Raw genomic sequence first — 18,878 nt, forward strand, 5'->3', positions numbered from 1 at the left:
CAAGGCCCCCATTGTCTACAAAGCTCCTCCCAAGTCCCATGTTGCATCTTCCTCTCTGTCACTCTTCTCCAGCCACCCTGGCCTCCTTGCTGTGCCTCCAACACTCCAAGCACTGTCCAGCCTCGGGGCTTTGCCTCTGCTGTTCCCTCCACCTGGAATATGACTTGGTGGTTGGAGCAGGGGCGGATATTCTCCGAGTTTCCTTTGGTCTCTGCTCCAATGTCACCCATGCAGAAAGACTTTCCCAAACCACCTTCTAACACAGCTGTCCTGGTTCCCATCTTCTTGCCTGGCGTTCTTTTTCTCCTTGGCACTCAGCACTACCTGATATGACACATTAATCTGCATACTTTCTTTACTCTCTGTCTCTTCTCACCAGGCTGTCGGCCCAAGAGGTCAGGGATCTTGACTGCTTTGCTCACTGCTCTACCCCAGTGCCAAGCACAAAGCCTGGCAGGCAGTAACCCCTCACAATGTAGACTGCATTTCGGCTGTTAACTCGCATAACCCCAGGGTGCCCGGTCCAGTCCGGGGATCTGCAGCCAGATGGGTAGGGACCCACCACCCGCCCTTTCCTGAAGATCCTTGCCTCCCCCTGCCTTGCTCAGGCTTCTCTCTCCTGAGCCTAGACTCTCCCAGACCTTAACTTGGGTCACCACCCAAGGCTGAAACAGCTAACCCTCTGCTCTCTCCTCTGTCAGAATCCCAAGGATTATGGACTACCCCTGCCTCTGTCAACTGCCCAGCCCCCGAGAGCTGGGAAAAAAGAGGAGGGACGGGAGAGAGACCTGTGAGGCTAGAGTCCCTGGACGCCTGTACTGTTCAAGCCAACCACGCAAACATCTCCCCTCCCTCGTCTCCCGGGCTGCCTTGTTCTGAGGCCTGATTTATCATTTTAATTGAGTGTGTGCATATCGATTTTTTCCTTGACAATGCTGTTCCTCCAGGGCAGGCCGAGAGGGGATGAGAGGAAATATTTTTGGATCCTGTTCCTGCTCTGCTCCTGAGGGCAGGTCTCCTCAGAGAGTCCGTTTGCCCGTCTGCAAAATGGGGCCTCGTCATAGATGATCTTCAGGTCTGACATGCCTGGAGTTCTGCCCTGAACCTCCTAGTGAGGGTGAAGGCGCTGTGTTACCCGGAAGGTGTTAAGCCCCAGGTGGTAAGGGAAAGGATGGGAACTTGCTTTAGTTAATCACAGCTGGGTGTCAAGTCTTGAGCGGGGCTAGGCAGGGTCAGGGGTGGGAGATGCAGCGTGAAGAGGTTGAGAGAGGCAATTCAGAAGACTCAGAGGCCATGGGCAAATCCTGGCTCCACACATAGCCTCAGTGCGTTCATCTGCAAAATGGGGGTATGAATATATACCCGCAAAGAACTACTGTAGGACAAAAGAAGAGAATGCTGGTCGTAGAGATCAGCAGAGTGATTGGCCGCGGTAGGTACTCAGTGAATGTTAACAAGAAACTGTTATGACACAACCATACTACATACTGCATTCTCCCTTTCCCAGCCCTTGTTCGCTTGGTGAACTCCTATTCATCCAGCAAAACCCTCCCAGTGTCCCCCTCTTCCTGGACTTGCTTTTCTGTTTCTGCGGCTCTGGCTGGCACTGGCAGCTTTAAATTGCACAAGTGTCCTTGCATCGTCATTAAATCACTCATTGTTGTTCTTAATCTCCCTTGCTGGCGGATGACTTTCAGGAGGACAAGAACCAGGTCGGACCCGCGCCTGCCTTCCCAGCACCAGGCACAGAGCCTGGTGCAACAGAGGTGTCTGTAACGGAAACAGGCAACCTACTTGGCACAGGTCAGGGCTCGGAGGGAATGGATAGAAGGAGGAGAGGCTGGTCTTAGCGGAGAGGGAGCGGAGACTGAGGCCAGAGCCAATGCGCACACAGGGTCTCCAGGGAAGGGGGGACAGGGCTGGAAAGGCTGGTGTGGCCAGCCCCGCGACAAAGAACTCTGGGAGCCCCTCCCAGCAGGTCAGGGCTAGCCAGCCCCGGCGTCCCTCTCTCCAGGGCTCTATTTACCCGGTATCGATTTTCCTGCCTGTTTACTGGTAGTTATTAAAGGCTGCGTCCCTGGAGTCCTTTTCAAACGAGATTGGAACCTGAAGAGCTGGAGTAATTAGGGCAGCTGCCGTCCTCCCTGCTGGGCCCTGCACCCTGCCGCGCCCGCCCGCCCGCCCATCCATCCACCTTGGGCTCACACTGGCCCTGCACCAGGCCGCAGGGGGCCTGCTGGATCCCGGGTGACCTGCCTGGGCTGCGATCTTCCGAGTTCCCAGGGAGCAGAAGCACTTCTCCCCAGTGTCTTTGGCCTAGATTTTTGGCCAAAACAATGGGTCTAAGATGTGGCCGGAGGTTCTTCAGCCTGGGAAACTGGGAAACTGGGGGCCTGGAGGCACAGCTGGTCTCTCTCACCCACCCACTCCACTGGGTGTCCCTGAGCAGACCGCTTCCCTCTTGGGCCTCCAGGGGCCCCGGGGGCAGGCCAAGAAGAGGGGGGGCTGTGCTCCCGTGGCGGTTAGGGACCTGTGTCAAGCACGGACCATTTCTGGGCTTGTTTTTGTGTGTCTGCGTTTGTTGTCTGTCCCCCAAACTTCCTTTCATTTCTTAAGATGTTTGGCTGAAAAATTCCAATCTTGTTCCAGCTGCACTGAGGGAAGAGGAGCTTTGGCCAAATGTCGGCTGGAGGATTTCGGGAGCTGGGCCCGTGGAGACCGGGCATGGGGCGGCCGGGGCCACTGCAGCCAGTGAGTGGTTCACGCCCGCCCGGGGCAGAGACAAGCAGAGAGATCAAAACACAGTGGGGAGTGAGAGATAGGGGGAGGGAGATGCAGGGAGACAGAGACACACATGTACAGAGAGACTGCCAAAGGAAAGCCAAGTTCAAAATGGGAAATTCTGTGGCATGGAGGTACCAGGAGAGCTGGGGGCAGAGCGTGAGACCAGGTGGGAGGGACAAAAAGAAAAAAAAAAAAAACCCAAATGTAGAGACTGACGGAGTCACACAGAGAGAACAAGAGAGTGAGGCCAAGAGACAGGGAGGAGCCAGGAGGAGAACCGATAGTAGCTATGGCTATAACAACGGAGTGAGCATTTATTGAGCGCCTGCTGTGCACCAGATGCTGTGCTCAGCACTTTCCTTCACTAACACATTTTCTCCTTGCACAGGGTTCCTTCTCAGGAGGGACCAGAATTATTCCCGTTTTACAGATGAGGCAACTGAGCCCCAGAGAAGTGAAACCTTGGGAGGGCTAGGACTGATGCTCCTTTCATGGAATAAAGGAAAGACCAGGTTGGGCTGGTTTTCAGGGGTTCAACACAGCTAAGCAGTAACCCAGCCTAGGATCCCTCCAGCGATGGGGAACTCACTACCTCAGCTTTGATCTCTATGTTTAGCTGTGAGAATTTTCTGCCCTGAGAATAGAGAGCTGATCAGACCTCCTTCCTGGAGGTGGGCTGTGTGGGTGTCTTAGCACCCAGCTTTTGGTATTAAGAAGAAGTTGACTGTAGAGAAGGGAGGGCCCATGCGCTCCTGTTTGCCCCTCACCCTCCAAAGGACCCCTGCCTAGACTGAGCCAGCCCCAAGGCCCAGCAGGACACCCCTCCCTCTGAGGGCAGCTTCCTGCAGGGAAGTGAACTCAGTTTGGGGACACCCAGACCCCAATGGGAAGGAAGGCCCCGTGGGAGGCAGTCATGGGACTTCCTGTCAGGTGGGAGGTGTCCTGCTGCAGGCCCGTGACTGGAGTCTGGGCAGGGCGTTGAGTACGAGTTGAGTGCCCACTAGATGCTGGGCCCCAGTGAGGGACCTCATCGGCTCCTCCACCAACCTAGATATAATCACAACACCAACAGTTCTCAGTCAGAGAGCACACATCTATGGTCTGGGTTCATGTCAACTCACATAATCCTCGTGACACCCCGATGAGGTAGGGATATCATTACCCCAAGGTAGGGGCGACGAAACAGAGGCACAGAGAGGTTTAGGAAGATGCCCGAGGTTACATGCGAGGAAGTGGTCTCGCCAGACCCCATACCCAGCTGCCGGGCTTCCATCGCTGTTCCCTTTACTGTCTGCTCTACTGCCTATTTCCTGGAGGAGGAAACTGAGGCACGGAGGTTGGGCAAGGCACACGGTTGAGGCTTCAGCCTGCTAGTTGGCCTTCGAGAATAGAGTTCCTCTACCTTTATCCCCCATTGACCGTCCGCATGGCCAGCGCCCCCTGAAGCAGCAGCAACGGTAACGGTACAACCGTCCTGATTGCTGGAACCCTCTGGCTGTGTCAGCTCCACGTGCCACCCCGTCTCCACATCAGCCCGATGGATTTTAGCCCCATTTGGAAGATGGGGAGAGTCAGGCTTCTTGAGAAGATGAGTTGGGGTGGATAAGGCAGGGGCCTGGCCGGGATCTGAACCACAGCCTCTGGCCCCAGGATGCCTTTCCCCTACCCCACGCCTCGGGATCAATAATCCCGCAGCATTCTGTTTGCCTTCAAACGCTCCCACAGGACTCGTCAGGCAGAGCCGTGGCCCATTAGTGGTTTCTGCACGTTTGAAGCTGGCCTAGGCTCCCCAGGGTCGGCCGGCAGCCAGGCCAGGGCCACGGAGAGGAGAGGGGCGGGGCAAGGAAGGCTGGGGGAGGGGGGCTGCCAAGGCACTGGGGGAGGCTGCCGCCTTCATGTGGGCTTCCAAAGACCTGTGTCCCGCTGGCTGCTGGCAGCTGCCTGTGCCCGTTTTATGGGCCACGTGGGGGCTTCTTGGTTACCTGTCTTCTAGCACACTTGGGTTCAGCCCCTTTGCACAACAGCAAGAGCTACAGGTGGAGATAAGGGGGTGGGGAATAGAAGGAACAGACAGCCTCCAGCTCCTGGAGTGCTGTGTGGCCCTGGGCAGCTGACCCCACTGCTCTGAGCATCTCCTTCCTCATCTCTGAAATAAACATCATCACAGTAGTAAATGCCCCCGCCGAGGAGCTACTGTGGGGCAGGGTCTGTTCTAAGTGCTCCACTTGGCCAACTCTCAATCCACACAACGCCCTTCAGAACCATTCCGTTATTAATCGTTACATTGTACAGATGCTGCAGCACAGAGAGGTGAAGCAACTTGCCTCAGGTCACACAGCTACTACATTATGAAACCCGGATGTAACCTAGACGGATCTGAACTTCTACCCACTTCCACCGCCACCTCCCCAGTCCCAGCCACCATCAGGGCTGGCTTCGGCTTCTGTGGTAGCCTCTGCCCCGGGTCCCAGCTTCCAGCCTCTGTGCCCTGCAATGTGTTCTCACGTGGCAACCAGAACCAAACTGGTCTGACCACATCCCTCCCCTGCTCAGCACACATCAGTGGCTCCCTAGTGACCTTCGGAATCAGTCGAAGCTCTTCAGCTCATCTCTGAGACCCTCACAAGCTGTGAAGCCTGACACTCTAACCACACCAAACTTCTAGTTATTTTCTGAACACATTGTGCAGACCTGTGCCTCTGTGAATCTGCACACACCGCTGCCTCCGATGCTCCATTCACCTACCTCACTTTCCTCCCTGCCGAGTTCCCAAACAATCTTCCTGGTTTTCCTGGCTTTGCTCCAGTGCTATCCTCTTGGAATTTTCTCTGCCTCCCCTAGGGAGAACCACACCCTTCCTGGGGCTCCCACAGCACCGTGTACCTGCGGTACCCCGTGGAAGTACATAGCTCACTCAAATATTGAGGCCGTGTTCGCTCCAGCCTGGGAGCCTCCCAAAAGCTGGGCTGGCTTTCAGCCACCTTAGCGTCCCCTGAGAGCCGAGAACACAGGGACAGGCACTTGGAAAATGCTCACTGAATGAAGGAAGAAAGGACCAAATATATGTGAGGGCACCTAACTGAAGCTACAAATGACTAGCTTGGAGATTGCAAGTTAGTGGTGGATGAGAGTGTGTTTTGGTCTGTGTGCTATTTACATTTTTAAGAATGACCAGCATTTAAAAATTGGGGGAGACTCACTCAAGTCTGGATTTCAAAAATCCCCAAATATCCAAAGATGTGGCCACAGGGGCTGGCCTCCTTGGCAACCATTCCCTGAAACTGAGCCACGGCCACCCCAGTCATGGGTCCGAACATTAATTGAGCACCTACTGTGTACCAAGCACTAGAGAACAACAACTGAGAACCTTTGCCTTCCCAGCCACTACACACACTTCTGTGAGCTTCCCGGGCTCTCTGGCCATGGGAGTTTTCCGCCCCTGTCAAGATGGCGGAACTGGGTCCCAGGAAAAGAAGGGATTTGGCCCCAGTCCCCTAGAAATCAAGGTAGATCTTGAGCTCAGGCCCCTTCTCTTTCTTCCACAGTGTCGGGTAACTAACACCTTGGCATGAATGAACCCTCGTTCTCTAGGAGAGAGGACCCGCTCTACAAGGAGAGCCCCATAACGGTGTGGTTTCAGGTAAACCATGTGCTTCCTCTTGTGTGTTCTGCTTGTGGCTGGAAGGAGAGGGGACAAAGGCCCCCGCAGTGGCGGGCCTGGACTGTCATCAGGAGGAGCGGTGGCTGGGCTGCGGCTGCTGGCAGGACCGGCCTGGCCGCCAGCACAGCCTGCTTTGATTGCCTTGTCCTTTGTTCCGCATTTCAGGGCACTCAGCTCCAGGGCTGGGTGCCAGACTCCCTCCCGTACCCCATCACCAGCCTGCTACTACGGCCTGGGCAGGTGGAGGTGGCCTCCTGGAGCAGCCCCAGAGCCCCAGTGGGAGGAGCCCAGAGAGGGAGAGGAGCTTAGCCAGGGTGGCAGAGCAAGGACACAGCCGCACAGAAACCCGAGGGGACTGAGTCCCCAACCTGGTTGCTCGTAGGGCCCCGAGGTGAGGAACAGCCCCCCCATCCTTGGTGCCTGGTCTCCTGGCCCATCAGGCCCCATCTCCTCCCCTGCCACAGCCTCATCCCTTCTGGGCTGGACTCCATAGCTCCCTCTGAAGGAGGAGGCTGGGGGGATGGGGGAAGGCAGGGAAGGATGCAGGGGGGAAAAGGAGGGGCAGGGACAGGAGAGGAGAGGGAAGAAGCTGGGTATGAAGAGGATCTGACCCAGGACCCCCCCTCCCAAGCCCCCACCCCCGCACCAACCCACCAGCACTGGCAGGGCACTGGCAGTGCTGTCCAAGGTGCTGGGGCTGCCAGGCCTGGCAAGGGGAGGGGGGTCCGAAGACCTGAATCTGAATGTCCCACCCCCCTCCTCCTAGCTCAGGCTCCCCACCCTCTGAGCCTCAGTTTTGCTGTGTGGAAAATGGGGTGAAGTTTACTGGCTGGGTGGGGAGAGCCCAGTGGGTTGTAAGGATGTGCCTGGGTCAGCTCCCCACCTCCACCCCCAGCCTGCATCAGCTCTGGCTTCCAAGGGTCCATGATTAACGAGGCTGGTCCTGCAGCGCGGCGCTGGGTCCCCTGGGGCCCATCTGCTAATGAGTAGCAGCAGGCAGCCCTATGACACCCGGTGGGACCCAAGAGGCCTCCCTTACCCCCTCCCCTCTTGTGTCACAACCTCCTTCTTCTACCTGGGCCTGAGATCTCCTCCAGGACCTCGCTGATGCTGCCTGTGCCATCTGGAAGTGTTCCTCAAACCGAACCTACTCGTGGAGGTCTGGTCCTCAAGGAAGTCCTCCCTCTCAGAGCCCCCAGGCTCATGCTGCCCACATGACCTGGCAGAAGGCAACTTGCACCTCGCCTACGGAGCGTTTCAATCCTTTTCCTACTTGAACATGAGGGGTAACTATGGGTAAAGTAATATTCTTTGTGCTTTCACCTATATTATCTCATTTAGTCCTCATGGCAGCCCTCTCGGGAGGGACTGTTGTCATTGTCCCTTTACCAAGGCAGGAACGGAGGCTGCCAGAAGTTAGGGGGTGTGCCCACCGTCACACAGCCAGCAAAGGACCAGGCTGAATTCAGCTCCGTATCTGAGTCCGAGGGTTCAAGTGCGGTTCCCATGCTACCAATCTGCCTTGGTCTTCACCAGACTCTGAAATCACGCTGGCAAGGGTCCTGTCCCTCTCTTGGTGTCCCCAGGACCCAGCCCAGAGCCTGTCACTGACCAGGCACCACTGAACTGTTAGATAAAAGTGAAAATGAGTTTATGTTATCAGAAGAGTCTCCTGGAGCCCAAAAAGCACCTGGAGGCTAAAAGGGCAGTCTTTGGTGGTGGAAATGGAGGGCTTGCAGCAGGTAGTGCTGGGAGACAGCCCTGTGAACGGATTTCCACTCATTGGACCTGCTACCACCATGGGATGAACCCCTCCCTGCCCCCACTCCCCGCCCGAACACACAGCGTCCTTCTCGCCTCCGCTGTCAAGCCCAGCTGCCAGAGTCTCCCAGCTCGGCTGGGAGAGGGTCCAGGGGTCCTTTAACTAGGGAGCTGGTCCCGGAGGCCTCTGGCGTTGCCCAGGCCACTCCTGCCTTGGACTGGACCCTGACAACAAGCCCCAACAGAGCTCTCAAGGGAGAAGGGGGAGGGGGCCCTCTCAGCCCTTGTTCTCCATCCCTGAGACCGGTCTGAGTGGCCTGGATTCCAGCTTGGGGCTGAATGGCTGTGTGACTATGGGCAAGTCACTCACGCTCTCTGGCCTCAGTCTCTCCATCTGTAACAACGGCCTGCCTAGGAGTTTAAATTCTGGCAATGCTTTCCCTGGTGACAGCCGCTTCCCTCTCTGGGTGGCCCCTCTGGTTTCCAACAGCCTAAGCATGTCCTCAGACAGGACATTCCCATAAGGGCAGTGACCAGGGCTGAGAGGAGACCAATCTCTCCGGAGAGGGAATGATGCAGGCTCAGGAAACTGAAACCAGCTGTCCCCATTGCTCCAGCCCTACGGTCTGGAAGTGCCGGTGCAGCCAAGCTTCAAGCCTCGGGACAGCAGCTATGGATGGTCCCCAGCCTGACCTCCCAGGCCTCAGCTGTCCCATCCTCAGAGTGAGAAGAAGGCTGCCATAAGTCCCCCTCGCAAGGGAGAGGAGAATGGGAGACACCAATCCGTCAGAAATGTGGCCTGTCCCGTCCCAACCATGTGAGTTCAGGGAGGAATGTGGGAGTTGCCCAGGAGGTGGCTAAGTCACATCGCTGTCCAGCTGTGGGGAGCACGTGGAAAATCTGGGGTCTGGGTGAGGCCCTCAGAAGCCACCACCCCAATGGCAGGGTGGGGGACAATGACCTTCAGGGAAGTTGTGGCCTCGCAAGGGAGGCAGAGAGCGGTTCCCCACCGCTAGTGCGAGCCAGCCCTGTCCCCAAGACTGCCGTGACCCTTGGGGACACCTGTGCCCCCACTTGCTGCACCCACCTGGGCAAACCCATTGACCTGCATTTCCCATTTGTGACTCTTGATTTGCCCATGGTAGGGGCAGCTCAAGACCAAGGAAGAATGAGGAAAGTGTGAGGGAAACAGCGGGAAGATCACGGTACTGCAGAGGACATGCCTCTGCCTTATCCCTCGCTTACCCTGGCTCTCCCTCTCAGGCCTGTGCCTGGGACCCCAGGGTGAGGGATCTAACATCACGTGGCCCAGGGTCACAGCCTTCCCCCTGCACGTGGGCTGTGGACCTGCAGAGCTTCAAAGGGAACCTCACCTCCCGTGGGGAGTGATGAAAACAGCCCAGCAGGGAAGAGGTGAGCAGGCACCGGCTGAACAAACAGAAGCCCCTGTGGGACCCGGCCTGGCCTCTCTCCTGTGGGCCAAGCCTGACACCCGGGCTTCCTTCCGCTGGCTGCGCGACACACACACACACACAGGGCATTCCTGCGTCAGTGGCATCCAAGCGGGTTGGTGCTGTGTGTTTGTAGGCACACGCGTGTGCACTGTCGCACCCACCACGAGATGTGGAGTTCGGTATATGCTGTGTCTTGGGGCGGGTGGGGAGCGAGGGGGGGGTGCCCCTGTGTTAGCCCAGGGGCAGGTCAAGAACACGAGACAGCAGGGGTCAGTGAACTGGAGCCTGCTGGCCAAATCCTCCCCCGGCCAGCTTTTGCACAGTTCATGAACTGAGAGTGGTTTTCACATTTTTAAATAGCTGGAAAACAAAGACTATTTCATGACTTGTGAAAATTCTACAAATTCAAATTTCAGCGTCCACAACTCGTTTTATTAGAACACAGCCCAGTTGTTCACTCGCTTCCCGTCTATGGCTGCTTTCGTACCACAGCGGCAGATGTGAGCACTTACAACAGGGACCATATGGCCCACAAAGGCCAAGATAGTTACTATCTGACCTAATCAGAAAGTCTGTCAGCTCAGCTCTAGCGTTAGGGTACTAGCAAAGCTGGGGCTGTGTGCCACCACCCCCCAAACCAAGTTAAAAAGTTCAGCTTCAGTGAACTTATCAAGAATTTTGCAATTAGAAAATCTAGATAGGAGCTGTGTTCATTTCGGTATATATGTGAGAGCTTTCGGTTTCCTAACTTTATATGGTTGTGTGTGTGTGTGTGTGTGTGTGTGTGAGAGAGAGAGAGAGAGAGAGAGAGAGAGAAAGAAAAAGAGACAAAGTCATAGTCTTCAAGATTGAGCATTTCCTACCCATTTCTTGCTCATCTGTAGTGTTTAGTACATGCTAGGCTCATGGTGGGTGATCAATGTTTGTGAGATGAAATAACAGGCTTGGTTCTCTCCATTACCCAACAACCCTGCTAGCAAGGTGATACTCTTGCTCATTCCATAAATGTGGACACTGAGGCAAGGAGAGCTAAGGACACCTGCTTGAGGGTCTCCCCGGATCATTACCAGTGAGAACAAGATGCCCTTTCTTGCCATTGTCTTCCTTCTGGGAGGAGCAGGGGGCATATGATAACGGGTCTGGTGAGGAGGCACTGAGCCCCTCCCCCCCACAGTTTTCCCCAACCAAGGTGCCCCACCCTCCACCCCATAGATTTCCAGGCCTTCCTCCCTCACTGGGGGGTCTTGGCAGCCTCCCAGCAGCCTGTTGAGGGATAAGTGTTTTTTTCCCTTTTCCGGCAAACAGGGGGCAGGTGTGGGTGAGCAGCTCTGGGGAGGAGGTGCAGGGAAGTAAATGAAGCTGAACTTCAGCGAGGTTCAAGTTCAAGGTGCTGCCAAGAGAGTAAGGGGACTGCCGAAGCGGGGTATGGAGGCAGTCTGGGTAGCTAGGGGCCCAAGTGGGTGTGTTGGGTATAGAAAAGGGGCCTGAAAGAGGGGATCAGAGACTGAGTGGTCAACCTGACAGCCTTGGGGGTGGGGAGGTGGCTATCCCGACCACTCAGGGTCACCCTCCAAGCCAGACCATGGAAAATTTCCACAACCAGTGCTAGTTCTGAACCTGCAGAAGCCGAACATCAAACCAAAGAGAAAACCCACCTCCTCCTGATGTCCAACCGCTGCCCTGCACCAGAGAGGGTTTGGGGATAAACAGGATGAATAGGGAAGGGGATGCCTAGCATTTCTCAGTTCTCTATCAGGGACTCAGTGCCTTGGTGGAAGAATGGGCAGGAGGGTTCAATGGCGATTTTCTCTACTGTCTGGAGAACATTCAAAGCCCTTTTCATGGCTGTCCAGCCTGTGCTCCAACCCCGTCTTGCACCACCTTCTCATTCACCGCACTCTACTACACACAGTGGATTTGAATGTATGCTGCTCCTTCCCACCACAGGGCCTTTGCACTGGCTGTTCCCGCTGCCTGGAACACTGCTCCCTTCCCTCATTCTTCAGATTCCTGTTCAAACATCACTTCCTCAGATTAACCTTCCATCACCACCCTTCCCCCCGGTTTATTTCATGTTCTCAGGTCCGCAACTGATTATCTGTGCATTTGGTGTTTGCTTGCTCCCTGGGACTTCCAGCAGAAGTCCTCTAGTGTAGGTCCTCCAGTGAACCTCTACTCAGCACTCTCTCTGTCTTGCCCCATGCGTTTCTTTCCTAGTGCTTAGCACAGGGTCTGCCACACAGCGAGATCAATAAATGACTGTATGATGGTATGAATGGATGCCTGGTACCACCAGCGACTGCCGTCAGTGCCTGGAGTTATGGCAACAGATGAACTAAAACCATGTATTATGAATTCATCTGTGTTTCTATGCTTGGTGATCACTGTGTAAACACCAAGCAATGTCCTAGAGTATAGCTATCCACTAGAACTTTCTGTGGTAATGGCAATGTTCTGGATCTGTAGTGTCCAATATGGTAGCCGTGAGACACATGTGGCTGTTAAGCGCTAGAAATGGGGGTGGGGGACTGTGGGACTGTGGGACTGAATTTTAAAGTTTAATTTTAATCGAGGTGAATTTCAACAGCCACATGTAGTTGATGGCAACTATACCAGATGGCTCTAGAGAACAGGGAAGTGTCCTACTACTTCCAAGGCTGTTATGCGCAGTTCTACCAACCAGGAATTAATAGGGACTCCCCCCAAACCTCTATCACTGGTCCTTGGGGCCGAACATGCCAAGGATTCTGTGGCAGCTTCCTTGAGGCAAGCACTCACTGTCCCCCACTGCCTACGAAGCTTGTCAGAGACCACCAAGCCACAATGACTCAGAGAGATCTCCACAGGGATGGCACGTGTCCAGAACAAGAATGCTGAGCGTGGACCTCACCATCTTTATCACCATCATCCACCTATCACACAGCCGCCAAGACTGCCACCAACCTCACTCTCTCCATCATTATTGCCCCATCACAATGCCCCCCAAGACAACTCCCGACACAACCACCACCAATTCCACGGTCAACACTACCATTGGCAACACCACCAACACTATCCCCATCATTGCCACCCCATCAACACTATCCCCATCATTGCCACCCCACCCCCACCATCACCACCCCCACCACCTCCCCCCCCCAAACACTGTCCCAATACCGCCAGCACCTGGAACCAGTGCAGGAAACCAGTCAAGAGCACTGGCTCTGGAATTCAATTGCCTGGACGGAAATCTCCGCTCTGAGTTTAAATCACTCAGTTTCTGCGAGTCTCAGTTTTTTTTATCTGTAGAATGGGACTAATAATGACCATAATAATTACACGATCATAAGACTTAGTGTCTGTGACTGCTGGAAAAGAATCAAATGAGGAAGTGCTTGGAAAGCTCTCTTCCTGGGTGCTAAGGCTTTTCTAGGTCCTGGGCTCAGAGAGCACAATTTTATTTAATTGTCAACCAGCAGTGGGAGACACTGATTCCCCGATTTTACAGATAAGGAAGCTGAGGCTAAGAGACTTGAAGTGACTCGCCCAAGGTCCTACAACTTATACAAGGGCCGGACTGGAGCCCAAGCTGGAGCCCAGCTCTTCTGCTGTACGAGGCTAGGCTGTCCCTTTTTTGGATCAGCAGACCAGTCTTCCTGCCAGTCCCTGTCTCCCCGACTCAGGGATGCTGTGGGGATTCCAGCCTCCCACCATGAAGGGTGGTGACATTGGTGTGGGCTGGTGAGGGCTCAGTCTCAGCCTGGCGGGAGGGGTGGGGAGGGGCGAGGTGGGGAGGGGCGGGGGCAAGTCTGCTCACCTGTGTCCTGGCGAAACTGGTGCATGGACTGCAGGTCAATGATGTAGGGCACCAGCTGGGCGTCCACCTGCCCCAGGACCACGGAACCGCGGGCGTCCTCCTTGAGTACATTCTCGATGTGGTGGCACACGGTGGCCGTGTAAGGCCGCCAGCGGCTGTGCTCATTTAGCCACTCCCACACCACCACCCGGGCCACGTTCTGCGGTGGGAACCCCAGCCCGCTCCCTGGCAGCATCACACCTTGGCCCGGCCTGGACATGGCTGCTGCTGCAGCCTCAGGGGCCAGGACCCCCCGAGGACAGGCCCAGCTCCTCCTGGGCCTGGGGGCGGGCAGGGAACTTCCTCTCTCCCCAGGGTGGGTAGCAAGAGCCAACGGGCCTCCTTTCTACCTCGGGGTCCTCTCTGAGGCCCAGAGGCCTCAGTGAAAGGCGTGCAGGGTGCTGCTCCAGGCTCCAAGGACCCCTTCCCCCAGCGCTGTCTCATAAAGGTGCTGCTCTGGAAACCAAGTGTCTTTTTTTGTGATGGGGGAAACGCTGCTCTAGATTCCTTGGCTCCCTCGGCTCAGGAAAGCGAGTGAGGCAGCCGCCCCTGCTCTAGGTCCAGTCTCTTCCCTGCTGGTCTCTGGTCACTTCTTCCCAGCCGGCCACGCAAGGCCTGTCACCCAGGAGGCCCTGGCCAGCCTGCTGCTGCCTCTGCGGCGCCCAGCCGGCCCTCTGCGCTCCCAACTGCGTCCCAGACCCTGCGCTTGGCTCCAGTGGGGCTGCTAGCCTGGTCTTGGGTCCGCCCCTCCGACGGCTCCTGCTGAAGGGGGGCGTCCCAGTCCCCCTGGTTCCTGCTCCACACGGCGTCCTGGTAGGCCTGGGTGACTGAAGAACGCACGGGGGAGGGTGCGCCGCGTACCCCTGGCCCGCCGGCCGGGCTGCGGCTCCGGAGCTGGGCGGGGGGGACGAGGGGGGCGGGGGCCCGTGGGCACGCCCCACCCCACTCGTGCTCGCGACCTGCCGGGAGACAAGAAGGGGAGAGGGCCCTTTAAGAGGAGAGCGCAGCACCCCCTCCCCCTTCCCGGGAGAGGGATCGGCTGAGAACAATGGGGAATCGATGGGGGGGCCGGCGAGGGGGGCTTAAGGGGGTCGCCGCCCGTGTTCCCTTGGGGCAGGCCTGAACTGAGGACTGGGGCCGGGGGCGCGATTTTCCGGGGCTCCTCGCCTGCGGCGCCCCCTCCTCAGCTCTCCGAGCGCTCCCCTCCCCCGGGGCCCGCGCCCGGCCGGGATGCAGGGTGCACGGGGATGCGCGGATACGCGCGGGGATGTGCGAGGATGCGCGGCGCTGCAGGCGCGGCCCAGGGCCCCTCGGGGGTCGCGTCACCGAGCAGGCGAAGCCGGGAGCTGGAACGTCGCTGCCTCCCGCCCTGGGAGTACCAGCCCCCCTTCCCCAGCCAAGATCTCCCCACTGCGCGCGCCGGCCCCCTGCAGGAGCCGGGGGTGGGGTCCCTAAGCACCCCGCGCTCTCACCGCCTTCTCCGCTGTGCTGCCTCCTTCGCCGCCGCGGCTTCAGCACCGCCGCCTCCTGGGCTCCCCCCAGAGTGGGAGGGAACCGCGGTCCCGCCTCCGCGCCCTTTCCCTTCCAGGCCCGGCAGCCACCGCACGCCGGGGCGCTGGGCTTTCCGCGCGCGGACAGACTGCCCCGCCGACCGACGGACGCACGCGCCGGCTCTGGAAGCCGGGATCCCGCTGGTGGGAGGCGGCCGCGGCCGCGCTCCGGGGAGGGGCGGTGGAGGGGGCGGAGAAGGAGGAAGGGGAGGAGACAGACCTGGCCCCGAAGCGCCGCTGGCGCTGACACGCGAGTCCCCGGGACGCCCCAAATCCTCGGCTAGGCCCATCTGGGACCCCGGGAGGTCTCCTGACCCCATGCAGGAAGCCAGGCTTGGAGTGAGGTGTCTGTGGGTCGCCTGCTTGAATCGTAGTCGTCTTCACATTCCAGCTGCCCAGTCCCAGGGCCTGGAACCCAATAGGTGCTCAATAAATGCTTGAATGAATGATTATGATCCAGAGACCGCCCAAAGGAAGATCTGAGAGCACTCGAGGGTAGCTTTCTCTTCTCCTTCCACTATTCTGGGAGAGGGGAGTGTCGAGGGGCTAGCAAGGCCCATTTCAGAGCCAAATGGGATCACGAAACAGGGGAAGACTGAGGACCAGAGAGGGTAAGAAACTGCCAGGATCACACAGCAGGTTTGAGCAGTGCCCAGACACCAGCCTGGAGCTGGTTCTCCTCCCGGCACGGAATTAATTAGGCAGCTCAGAGTCTGCTTCCCCAAAGCACCACTGGGGAGTGGGATAGCTACAGCATCTTGCCCCCTGAGGGGAGTTTAGGTGACCTAGCCCAGGGGACAGAGGCTTTGGAGGAAGGTAAGGTGAGACCCTCCACCATCTCACTCACAGACGCCTGCAAACAATAGGTGCTTACTAAATGCTGGGTGAGGGTGGGCTGGATGGAGAGGGAGGCAGGTGATGGCAGCAGCTCCAGTGTTAATGGGATGGCCAGCTCTCCTTCCTCTGGCAGGCTGGACGCAGCTGAGCACACACATTAGCTGGGAGGGGGATGGACCACCCGAGGCCTGTGGGTGTTTAGATTAGGAAAGATGAAGGATGCGTCCGGGAACTCCAGCCTGGGCAACAGATGGGGGTCAGCGGCCTGTTTGGGAGCCTGCCCAGAGCGGCCCACGTTCCTCTTCCTCCCCAGGGCAGATGTTGATAAACTAGGTGAGGTCAGGGGAGGATTGGTCAGGGGCGCTTTCCCAGAACCGAACTCTGGTTCCCCAGCCAGCTGGAGTGACCTCCCCAGCCCCAGGCCCCCGCTCTGTCCTGCAGCCCAGTGCCTGATGGGCTTTCCCAGATTGAACCAATGATTCTGTTTGCTTGTGCCTGCCACAGACTAAAGAGAGAGGCTGTGTGTGAGGACGGGGCCAGCTCTGCAGTGGTATCAATCCAACAGGATCCCTGAACCCTCAGAGTCAGTCTAGGGTGGCTTTACAGGGTCCATGAGGGCCCCCTCCCCCATTACAGACACACTTACATGTCTGTGCATTTTTCTGAGAAGAAGGGCTCTCTGGCTTTCAGAGATTCGTCTCAAGAGAGCCTGTGACTCAAAAGATTCAGGGCTAATGCTTGTGAACCTTCTGTTACAGAAGGGTATCTGGGGACCCCAGTCTGGGGAAATGACTCTTTCAAGGTCACATGGAAATTTAGCAGCAAATTAGAAAGAAGAAACCGTGACTCTGGACTGTATAATGCTATTTAAATTCTGACTCAGTCTCACTTCCTCCAGGAAGCCTTCCGTGAACTCATTCCCATCTTCCTGTACATTCCTTCGCCCATACCTTGATGTGACAGCCTGTATCACAATGAGGCACTTCCGTGTTGTCCCTGCTGGAGTGAAATACCCATGAGATGAGGAGCTGTGTCTTATCTGTCTTGTGTGGTGGTTATCATTTATAGAGTGTTGTGTTCCAGGCACTTACATAATATTACTCTTTACAATTGCCCCCAAAGGTGGGGAATATAGTGCTCATTCTATAGACGGGAAAAAACAAAAACAAAAACAAAAACAAAACCAACAACCTCCCAAAGCTCAAGAAGGTAAGTCATTTGCCCAAGTTCCCACAGAGAGTAAATAGCAAAGTTGGGGTTTGAATCTCAAACCCTTTTGTAACTCCCACAGGACCATGTTGCCTCTGTGTTTGTTGAGCGACTAATGAATGACACCCAGTTGAGGATCTGGTGCAGTGGCCCCTCTCCACTGGGCTGTGGAAAATCTGAAAGTGCAAAAGCCTGGATCCCGGCAAACCGTGGGAGAAAAGGGTTTCAAGGAGGGGAAAGGAATTTGGCCTTTAAGGAGCCAACCATCCACTGGGGAGATGGCTCAGACACCAGTGGAGAAGCCAACAGAACAAAAGCAATCACAAACGCTTTTATTTAAAAAATCTGCCTGTATGTGTTACATCCCTAGAAAAAGAATCCCCGGATTTTCTCTTCTGTGTGTTTTCATCTTGCTTCCTCGTGGTTACGATACTAGCTGAGATCATCAGCACAGTGATTCTGCCCCTTTTCTGGGTCTTTGAGCTACACATCACATTTCAGGCTGATCGCGCTGAGTTAACCTGCCTGCGAGGTTCACAGTGATGTCCTCGTTCTGTGATAACAAGGATTGCAAATTCTCTGGCATAACCACGCTTCACCGTCGCAGTTAGGAACCAGGGAGCAGAACAGAAAGGAACTTGTAGTTTGCCTCTTTTCTTAGCATCGTTGGTGCTCTTGAGAACATCGGCCAGGAGCCTGATTCATTCGTTCATGGGCATGATGGCAGCATGGGAAGGTGGCGGGAAGAGATCAACTCAGCCTATGTGCCAGCCACAGGGCTATGTGCTGAGACTCAGGCATAACCAAAACAGAATTGGCTCCTGCTCTCCCACATCTCAGAGTCTAGTGCGAAGGTGAGACATCAAAGTACCCAGCGAGATCCCAAGATTTCCCAAGAGTCATGAAGGAAAAGTTCGGGGTATCGTGAGGCTCTCTAACAGGGGTCCTACCAGGTCTCGGAGCCAGGGAGAGCTTCTCAGAGGACGTGGCATTTCAGCTACTGCCTGAAGGATTCAGAGTCTTCATGTGGTTAAGTGGGGTAGGAGGCAGAGCAGAGAGGACACGGAGGTGCAAAGGCCCAGGGGTGTGAAAGAGTTTAGTGTGGGTGGGTTGCAATGTGTTTTTTAGAGCAACGGGGATAAGAGGGGGTAAGATGAAGTAGCAGTCACTGTGCAGGGCCTTGTAAGTCCCGGCATGGTTGGGGGATTTTTATCTGAAGGGCCATAGAGGGTTATGGGAAGAGAAGTTTCATCCTCAGAAACTCAGATTTTTGGGGGGTGCCTGGGTGGCTTAGTTGTTAAGTGTCTGCCTTCAGCTCAGGTCATGATGCTGGGGTCCTGGGATCCAGCTCCGCATTGGGCTCTCTGCTCGGCAGGAAGCCTGTTTCTCCCTCTCCCACTCCCCCTACTTGCGTTCCCTTTCTTGTTGTCTCTCTCTCTCTCTGTTAAATACATAAATAAAATTTAAAAAAGAAAAGAAAAGAAACTCTGATTTTTTTTTTTTTTAGGTGGCCTGGGGTTCTAGGCATCAGTAGTTTTGGCCAAGGTCCTTTCTCTGGACTGAGGACGTTGAAATGGAGAGGTGAATCCGTGTATCTGCGGGAAATGAATAATAATAATCCAAAGGTACCTCAGGTCTTGCGTTGATCATCCATCGGTCATTCAATCAGAGAATGTTTATTGAATACCTACTATGTGCCAGATGCTGTTCTAGGCACTGGAGACAGAGTGGGAACCAAGGGACAAAAATCCCTGCCTTGCTGACATGGGAATGGCGTGGAGATAGAT

At 56.0% G+C, this 18,878-nt stretch overlaps 1 protein-coding gene across 1 annotated transcript in view; it reads right to left on the reverse strand.

Annotated features, from left to right (window-relative positions):
• DTX1 (deltex E3 ubiquitin ligase 1) overlaps positions 1–14,228 on the reverse strand; it is a 33,347-nt gene extending 19,119 nt beyond the window's left edge. Inside the window, exon 1 of the mRNA XM_044244231.1 lies at positions 13,457–14,228. Coding sequence (XP_044100166.1) covers positions 13,457–13,715 — 259 coding nt within the window. The 5' untranslated portion in view covers positions 13,716–14,228. The remainder of the gene's footprint in view (positions 1–13,456) is intronic.
• Positions 14,229–18,878: the final 4,650 nt, after the last annotated feature.

This window comes from Neovison vison, chromosome 3 (assembly GCF_020171115.1).
Source record: "Neovison vison isolate M4711 chromosome 3, ASM_NN_V1, whole genome shotgun sequence".
Taxonomy (NCBI): Eukaryota; Metazoa; Chordata; class Mammalia; order Carnivora; family Mustelidae; genus Neogale; species Neogale vison.